At 41.7% G+C, this 9,136-nt stretch overlaps 1 protein-coding gene across 2 annotated transcripts in view; it reads left to right on the forward strand.

Moving 5' to 3' along the window:
• dhx15 (DEAH (Asp-Glu-Ala-His) box helicase 15) overlaps positions 1 to 9,136 on the forward strand; it is a 28,706-nt gene that overhangs the window by 970 nt on the left and 18,600 nt on the right. For both annotated transcript variants that reach the window (XM_032544264.1, XM_032544263.1), the window contains exons 2-5: positions 583 to 907; positions 2,971 to 3,164; positions 3,578 to 3,737; positions 5,058 to 5,276. In XM_032544264.1, the coding sequence (XP_032400155.1) occupies positions 583 to 907; positions 2,971 to 3,164; positions 3,578 to 3,737; positions 5,058 to 5,276 (898 nt within the window). The remainder of the gene's footprint in view (positions 1 to 582; positions 908 to 2,970; positions 3,165 to 3,577; positions 3,738 to 5,057; positions 5,277 to 9,136) is intronic.

Below are 9,136 nucleotides of genomic sequence, written 5' to 3' on the forward strand. Positions count from 1 at the left end.
AGCTTTCCTTAGGGATATTAAAGGACTGCTGAGCGTTAATGTGTGTCTAGACAAGACCTGATAGGCCTAGAGAAGTCGGGGTACCTAGCTAAATAAATCGCTGTGAGTTGTCAAAGTCACCGAGATTACGCTCAGGGTCATTGCCCTGAATTTGACATCGCTTTTACCTTACCAGATCGACCAGTAAACTACAAATTTACCCAGAGGCATATATAATATTGTACTCATTGTGTAAACGAAACATTCGGCTATATTTATGTTCTAACAACAGCGCCTATAGAATCATCCGATGTGCATACTGCAGCTTTCTCATAGTCAAGGACATGCATGCTAGAGATGCGTACATCCAGACCATAATCCATCCATGATCCAGACAAATTGAGGGGTTTCAAACTATACCCATTCAAACAAACTTGTGGACTGTATTCATGGGGTTTGCATGCCACACTTGATTAGTCAGTGTTTTTAGCAACAGATAATAAGAATGTGTGCAGTAACTTGTTGGGATTCTGTGGTAATTTATATTGGTTATTCTGTGTGGCAAGGCTTCATCAAATCTTAACTTGGATCTTCCTCGCACAGGCGTGACCGTGACAGGGACAGAGACCGTGAAGAACGGTCGAGGGACAGGGACCGTGATCGAGACCGTGACGGGGACAGAGATGTGAAGTCTTCAGCAGCACCCAACAGTCTAGCTGCAGGCAGTGGAGGCTTCCTTAAGCAAACCCCCATTTTGCAGCCGATCAACCCCTTCACCAACCTGCCCCACACGCCACGCTACCATGAGATCATGAAAAAGCGGCTGCAGCTGCCTGTCTGGGAGTACAGGGAGCGCTTCACTGACATCCTGATGTGTAACCAGTCGTTTGTGCTGGTGGGAGAAACAGGCTCTGGAAAAACCACACAGGTATAAGGCAGTAAATATGCACTGCTGTTGTCAGTTGCCCCTAAAACATAAGTTATTTTTTTATTTACTATAAATTGACTAAAATGTGTCAAATTGAAATTCTGTAATATAATTGGTATAATATTGCCATAAAAACAGTGGAATGAACAGATGATGCATTTTAAACAGTTACTCTGTGGAGCTGTTTCACAGTGTGTGGTCGTTAGATTTATTTAAAGTTCTTGAAAAAGCTGGGTTGTCTGTTCTTAAAATTTGAAAGAGAGAAGATTAGAGTAAATCACTGGTTGAGCCTTAGCCCCCTCCTGAGGGGAATACAAACTATCTTCCAAACACTTTTTAAATTAAGTGGGGTAATCTTGTCAGTGCGCTCCGCCTAAATGATGATGTTGAACATATATTCCACACATTCGTCATGAATTTTTGAACCGACTTTCAGTCTAGTTTGCGGTAACTTCTACATCTACATACCAGAAATACTCGACAAGGTGGGGCTACATGTATGGATCTTTAAAGATAGTCATCTATGGTTTTTGCTCTGGAAATGAAAGGGAAAATAATCATCATTCAATAATATTTGACCACAAAGGTATTTCTTAAAATTTTTCAAAAGAATGGTAAGTATTGCATATAGGCAAAACGTCTTCCTTACAATTTTCATGGAAAGCAAGTTCTAAGACAATTTTTTTTCACTGCTCTTACTTAGTTAATACAAATGAAGCTTAAATGATTGTCAGATGCAAATTAGGTAGCATACAGATCATATTCTGATGAGCAGGGCCAGGCCCTGAAAGTTCAAATATATTTTAATACTCTTCGAGAAATGTTTATATCTTCCAAACCTGTCATTAGGTTTTTTGTTCTTCTGATTGGGGTGACATTTCAAAGTCTGGAAAGTCATCTCTAAAGGGCAGTCATCCGAACCTCAAGCTTAATAGAGTGGAGGTAAGACTCTTCATTAGGGCTGGGTACCAAACTCAATACTTTTTAGGCACCAATCGAATTGCCTCCAAAGTATAGAGGATTGTAAAATGCCTCGTCATTCAATAACTAATTTCAATACATACGGACTAAATCTCCTTCGCGTCAGCGAACCAATAAGCATGCAGCATGCTTCTACCAAGATCTAATAATGGTTGTGATTGTCTGTCTAACGTTACACGTGGTAGAGGCAGGCATTAAAAACTTTGTTACACAGAGATAGGCTCACGTAGTAGGTGCTGAAAAATAAATAAAAAAACATATAAAAAAGATATCCAATTGTGTCAAAGCTATTTTAGCAAATTTTACACATATAAGAGACCAGTTACCAATAATTGCAGCTAAACTGTTTTTGCATTCAATGATCTTCTCACATTTATCTTACTGTTCTACAAGCTGGTCCCAGGCAGGTGGGACTACACTAAAACCCTTAAGTACCCTTTACAAACAAACTGGGAAAGTTCTTGACAAAAAAACAAAACAAGAAACTACCATGACTGCACCAAAAAAACACAACCTATTAACTTTTGACAGTTTTCTCTGTTTTGCAGACATGTGCCTGATGTATAAATTGACCATGATCTTGCACCACCACCACTCAAGCAATGTGTCATTTTGCAGAGCTAATATAAGGGTCTCCAGGGCTTCCGTAAGAGGTGACTGCTACACTCAATTTAGGAAGACAAAATTTGGTCAATCAGCTTTTTCATTTACTATAGTAGAAAAGTGGAACTTAATTCCACTTCACATTAGAAATTGTGTAAGTCTCAGCGGTTTTAAAATGTACTTATGGACTTGGCTGAAGGCAAATCAACTATGTGATTATTCATCTTTTTAAAACATGGAATGAATAATATATATACTGGTTTACATGGTATGTAATGTTTGTTATAGGTTGTTGTTGATCTATTTGTTTTGATAGTATTGTCTGTTGTGTCTATATTGTCTTTTTATCTCCCTTGCCCAGGAACCACAGATGTAAATTAGCTGTATAGCTAACTCTGGTACAGGGCTTAAACTGTGGATGGTCCCTGATAAATAACCTAATATATGAAAAAAAAAATGTCTTGTCCGCTGTCTTTCAGATCCCTCAGTGGTGTGTGGACATGGTGCGGTCAATGCCGGGACCAAAGAGAGCAGTGGCCTGCACCCAGCCCAGGAGGGTAGCGGCCATGAGCGTCGCCCAAAGGGTTGCTGACGAGATGGATGTCATGCTGGGCCAAGAGGTGGGCTACTCCATCAGGTTTGAGGACTGCAGCTCTCCCAAGACCCTACTCAAGTAAGTAGGCTAGTTTAAAATATTCCTCTCTGCTTTCTTTTTATGTTTTGAAAAGCGACCAATGACAAACCTACAGCTGCATTGGCAGAAGTAGATAATAGTAAGAGCCTATTAGCCTAACAGGAGCCTTGTACAAGTGATAATCTATGATTAATTTGGTGAGCTGTTAAAAAATGTAGATAATTTGAATTGTCTTGCTTGACAGACTGGCATTAGGTAGGAAATTTCTCAAATCCATCTTATCCTCTTTATACTTCTTCCCCCATTGTTTATGTTCTGCCCACAGCACTTTGGAGCAGGACATTTCTCTGTTGGGGAATGCTGTGCTCATTACATTAATTGTAAGCATGATTTGTATTCAGATAATGCCACTGTATAGGCTGAAAAATCCTGCATGTCTTCTATTCACCCAGGTACATGACAGATGGGATGTTGTTGCGGGAGGCTATGAATGATCCTCTGCTGGAGCGCTATGGTGTCATCATCTTGGACGAGGCACACGAACGCACTTTAGCTACAGATATTCTCATGGGGGTCCTCAAGGAGGTGGTCCGCCAGAGGGCTGACCTCAAGGTAAAAACAATATTCTAAGTTTCTTTAGTATATTTTGATAAATATGGAAAACAAGCATCTTTTTTATGTCCTCAGGATTGGCTACTGCAACCATTTAAAAGCATGTTGATTATTTAAAAGGTATTGTAAGTTCCTAAAGCTTAATGTGACCATTTATACAGCACCTACATTTGCTTTTTATTTTGGAAAGTTAAATGTCACTTTGTCTTATCTCTCGACTTGGTGTTGAAAGTACTCTTGACAGTAGTCTGATTTGTTTCCGCAAATATGTCCCACATAATGCCTTCAAAACACCGTTACTTCCTGCAGGATAAATTCAGTGACAGCCAGTGTTTATTTCCCTCTTCTGTCACTCCTCCCTTTTGTCACATTTCTCCTGGCAGTGTCCCCATGTCTGACATCTGTGTATCTGTAGAGAAAAGAGAAATGTTGCAGTTGGGTTTAGAAATGCACATCTATTTTGCACCGCAGCACGAGTGGAGATTGCTCCTAGATTCAGCCCCATTTTAAGCTAATCATCCAGGGGGAGAATAGCAATGTGTCGGTGTGGATGGGAGCGTACAGACAGGCGGGCGCTTTATAGGCAGACTGTGCCAGACATAATTCTCATAAAGCAGATGGATAATGACTAGTTGTTTGTCAGTGTGGAATCAAAGGTTAGATTGTTGTTCGCGGACTGTTAAATGAGGTCTAGGTTATTGGGAATGATCATCCACCCACACCTCTCTATCTCCTTCATCCCTATCCCCTACCAAATTTGAAAGTTTAATTTGCCTTGATTAAGAGCAATTATGATGTCCCGCAGAGCGTAAAGCGAAATGCTGAGACACTGGCACCTGAAAATGTTTGAGATTGAAAATGGGAGACACGTTCCCCATCAGAATCCTAATGCGCTCTACCTAATGGCTCTGGAGAGAACATTGTGTACCAAACATCAGTAACAAGGACTGGCATAGCTCTGTGTAGGTCAGTGACTTGGAGTGCAAAGCCAAGTTCTAGACTATAGACACCATCTTGGGTTCGTGCCAGCTCCCTCACCCTAAATTTGGATTCAAAGCATTATCGATCCTGCATAACTTTTTTCACTCTTCTATTCTGTATTTGGTTGCACCCTTATCCACTTAGCATGTGCCCTTATCCTCAATTATCATCAAGCCATATGAAATGTTAACTCATTCTACACTTGAGTGCTCACTCCCATAATCACCACAGTCATTTACACTCTGCTGTCTTTACTTTTATCTTTCCTTTCACCTCTTTTATGAATACATTGTCCTTCACAGACTTCTCTCTCTTATTCCTGTGCTCTTCTCTGTCCAGGTCATCGTCATGAGTGCCACACTCGATGCCGGAAAGTTCCAGGTGTACTTTGACAACTGCCCACTGCTAACCATCCCCGGACGCACCCACCCTGTGGAGATTTTCTACACGCCGGAGCCTGAGCGGGACTACCTGGAGGCGGCCATCCGCACTGTGATCCAGATCCACATGTGTGAGGTGGATGAAGGGGACCTTCTGCTCTTCCTCACTGGACAAGAGGTACAACGACTTTGGTTCTGTTCCACAAAAGCCAGGTTAATGATTTTTGTCATTGTCCATTACAGTGTTTCCCCTAGGATTTTTCTAGCAGTGGTGCTGAAGAATAAAAGTAATTTTTATTTTGCGCTGCCGGAAGACATTTAACACGTCCGCTTTACACAAGACGGGCTTTAGACACATATGTGTACACAGTTTTAGATGTCAAAGATGTCTCATATAAGGCTTCAAGACTTCTTGCCTTTTTCCTCTCTCTCTGCTGTCCTCACACCTTTCTTTCTATACATTTTCTGTCTCACCTGTACTACCAGTCGTTCTGTCCAATAATACAATATATTGCTTAATTAGGCAATCTACAAGAATGAAATCAAATAACTCCTGCTAGGCATTTTCACAGTTTCACAAAGTACCTTAATTTGGTCCAACTAACCTCAGCTTCATCATGGCTGTCATCAGCCTTTCTTTTCCTCACTAACCAGTTTATTTTTTCTCAAATGAATACACAAGTTAAGTTATCTTGGAATTTCTGTTAGATGTTTAATGAACATGTGGAGGGAATTGGTGCAGATTATTAATTTTTGCTATGTTAATTGCTGAAGTAGCAAACACTATCAGCTGTTGCAAATGATAAATCGTAATAGAAAACATAACCTAGGAAAACCTGCACCACAGGCGTTGGCCTAACAGTCATTAACGATTGTTAATAAACCGTGAATTTGATATTAGATATTTGCGACTGTCGTTTCTAACCAATACGCCAAAACGTGCCATGTTTGCGTCGTCTCTATGTTTTTGTTTAACGCCATTATAAAAGGTAGGTAGCAAGGCCGGCAGCCAAACAAACTAACATAATGAACAAGGTTACAAACTTGTGCAAAGATTTTATACCTCTCCAAAGGTAAATGTGTGCATCTTAATGTAATTACATAGATGAGTTACTCACATACACGGTGCCATGAGCACACATTTGTGCACCCTCTGCACAGGAAATTATTAATCCTCAATTTGATAGCTGTTAATGCACGTGAGTGTGCCTGTTTGGGAACCACCAGGATTTGCACTGTAAAGGGGGGAGGGGAGGAACACTAGTGACCCAGATTCTGCCCTTCTCACAAATCTCTGAAATTAAGTCATTTATTATTTTTTCCACCTCCCTGCAAATGTTGTCCACTGAAGTGTAATGGAGGGCAGGGTTCATGCCCAAATGATGAATTTGGTCACAGCAGAGTGAACACACACACACACACAAAACACACACAAAACACACACACACAGCACCAACAAATGTTTCAGTGTTCCGATCATTGGACAGGAGGAGCCTGTCAGAGCCAACAGTGCCTGTGCTGGTATGATTATTCTCTCAGCACTGACAAAATGGTGTTGGAGACCACGTGATTACTTGTGGTTGTAAAGGAGAATGTAACTGGTGTGAATGCACCACAAATTGCTCTGGAAATTTAAATGACATTTTGGACTTTTGCTACAGCTTACCAATTTTTGATCTACACAAGGGATCTTTAAAAACTCATGTAGTTGTGTGTCTTTCTGGCTTCCCTAATCACATCTTGTGTTGGGTTGTTTATTAGCAGTGATTATTTGTCACTCAGCATCAGCTTGACTGTGGCAGAGCACCTACGTCAGTTTTCATTTGCCAAAGCAGGATCAATATGCGGCTTGTTACGAAGGGGATGAAGTCATTGGAGGGCATGGTGTTTGAAGTGGTCTCCTTTGAGGGCTGGTAATTGATTTTAGATTTAGTGGTATCCCAGCTGCTTGGATGGTTAGAAACACTGATAGTCACTCCTGTGAATGTGTTGAAAAGTCTGGTATATTTGCAGGCAATGTTGAATGTTGCTCATGCAGTTAGATGTAGTTTGTTGATTTATATCCCTCCCCCCTCACGCACTGTGCCAAGCTAAGGCATTACTGAGAGCACTCCCACGGTGAGTTCATTATCAACCTCTCCTAATTGGGTTAAAGAAGTTAATGTGTAGTGGGTCTGGCAGAGATGGGTGTTCAAAGGGTAAAGCAGCACGCCCCTCAAGCGCTTCTTAACCTCTTCACTATCCCAGCAACTTTGATGTACACTAATGATTGGGAGGCAGATCCATAGACTAGATAGTTTTAATGTGACTGTTTTAATTTAGAACAGGCAAAAGCAAAATGCACAGGACTCTCTTCCTTTTTTCCTCCTCAGTTTCGCTAAGATAGTTTGCTTCCACAAACAAATAGAACTGAAGCACCAACTCAAAAACAAGAAAGTCGAAACTTATCACAGCTGTTGAGCAAAGATAAGTCCTAATATTTAAGCTTCCCCCTCAGCAGCTAACATCAAAACGTGGGGATTGGCGGGGGGGTTGTTTGCTAGTCAAGCGGAGTGCCTAAATGTGTCGGTTATGAGCTTGGCTGTAGATTGTTGCTTCTGGGGTGGCAGGGAGAGCTGGTGGACAGGTTCCCATCTCTCTCTCTCTCTCTTCCTCTCTCTCTCTCTCTCCTCTCTCTCTCTCTCTTTCTCTTCCCTCTCTCTCCTCTCTCCCCTCTTCTCTCTCTCTCTCTCTCTGTGTGTGTGTGTCACATGCACGCACACTCTGTCTTGATGTCCCTAAGGGAGGGACAGCCAGCTTGCTTCCAGCACTTTGGCAAAGAGGGCCATCTTTTTTTTCTTCATGGCAGCTGCTGCATCCAGAGGCTTTATAGGCTATTAATACCCAGGCTAATTTTACCAATCCATTCACATTTACCGTTTTCTACTTGTCAGTGTGTTGATTAAAAGGCACTGGGCCATCAGCAGGGTTTGACTTAATGCGATGAACAAGGGGACAAAAGGGCTAATAACACACTTGCAGTCCAGAAGGAAAGCAGGAAACATCACCGTGGTGCTTTCTCATGTCAAAGCACGTTACTGGCATCTCACCGTAGTACAAATCAGTTTCAGTCACTAATTTCAGCAAAGTATGCTTTTAGAAAAAGAAACAAAAGGATCTGAGAAGTTGTGTGGATTGATTTCTTTACCAACATGCATGATGAAGAGCTCTGATCTAGCTCATTTTCAGTTTAAAAGCATCAGGGAAATAATTCTGGTCCCTTTTCATTATTGACTCCTGACTCCTGTCTTTGAAAAGTTGCTGCCTTTCTCCCATGGGCCTGCAGGTGGTGCAACAGTATAGGCTTTAACATGAAACATGTAGTAACTGCTGCTTCATGAGGATTAAATGATTGTTGTTAGTAAAACAAAGAAAATGGTTTTTAACAGCGGGAGTTGCTTGGAAAATGAAACGCTGTTATGTACACGGTATTTTAGGCCATACCAGAACCTACTTTAAACCTTCAAGTGCAATGATTAAAAATGTGTGTAGGTTAAATAAAATGAATACTTCTAAGTTAATGGGTTGCATGTAGAATATGTAGACCTGTTTAGTACATTTATTAGTGTAGTCCATTAGGCCTTTAGAGAGAAGGCCCTAGCCTTGTGCTCATGCTATCATGCTTTCTTCCCGGCGCTACTCAGGTCGCTGTGTCTGTCTGCCAGCCCACCGGCTCTAGAACGTTCAGCTTCACTAAACTGATCTGCCATGATTTGCCGCTGGTTATGCATCAGTGCTGCAGTCTCATCTCACATTCCCCCCTACAAAACTGCGCTGTGGAATAATGAACCCTGTGTGTGTGTGTGTGTGTGGGTGTGGGTGTGGGTGTGGGGGTGGTCGGGGGGGGCATGCACATGCCTTCGGAGCTGGCTCGTTCCATGACTGCTGCATTTGACAACAGAGCCATAGGGAGCTCAGCTATGCATACTGCGGTCCAGGTTTAATTTCCTCCGTCAGATTGAGCGATAGGTAGAACAAATGCACTGTTGCAGGGAACCA

Source organism: Etheostoma spectabile, chromosome 19 (assembly GCF_008692095.1).
Source record: "Etheostoma spectabile isolate EspeVRDwgs_2016 chromosome 19, UIUC_Espe_1.0, whole genome shotgun sequence".
Lineage (NCBI taxonomy): Eukaryota > Metazoa > Chordata > Actinopteri > Perciformes > Percidae > Etheostoma > Etheostoma spectabile.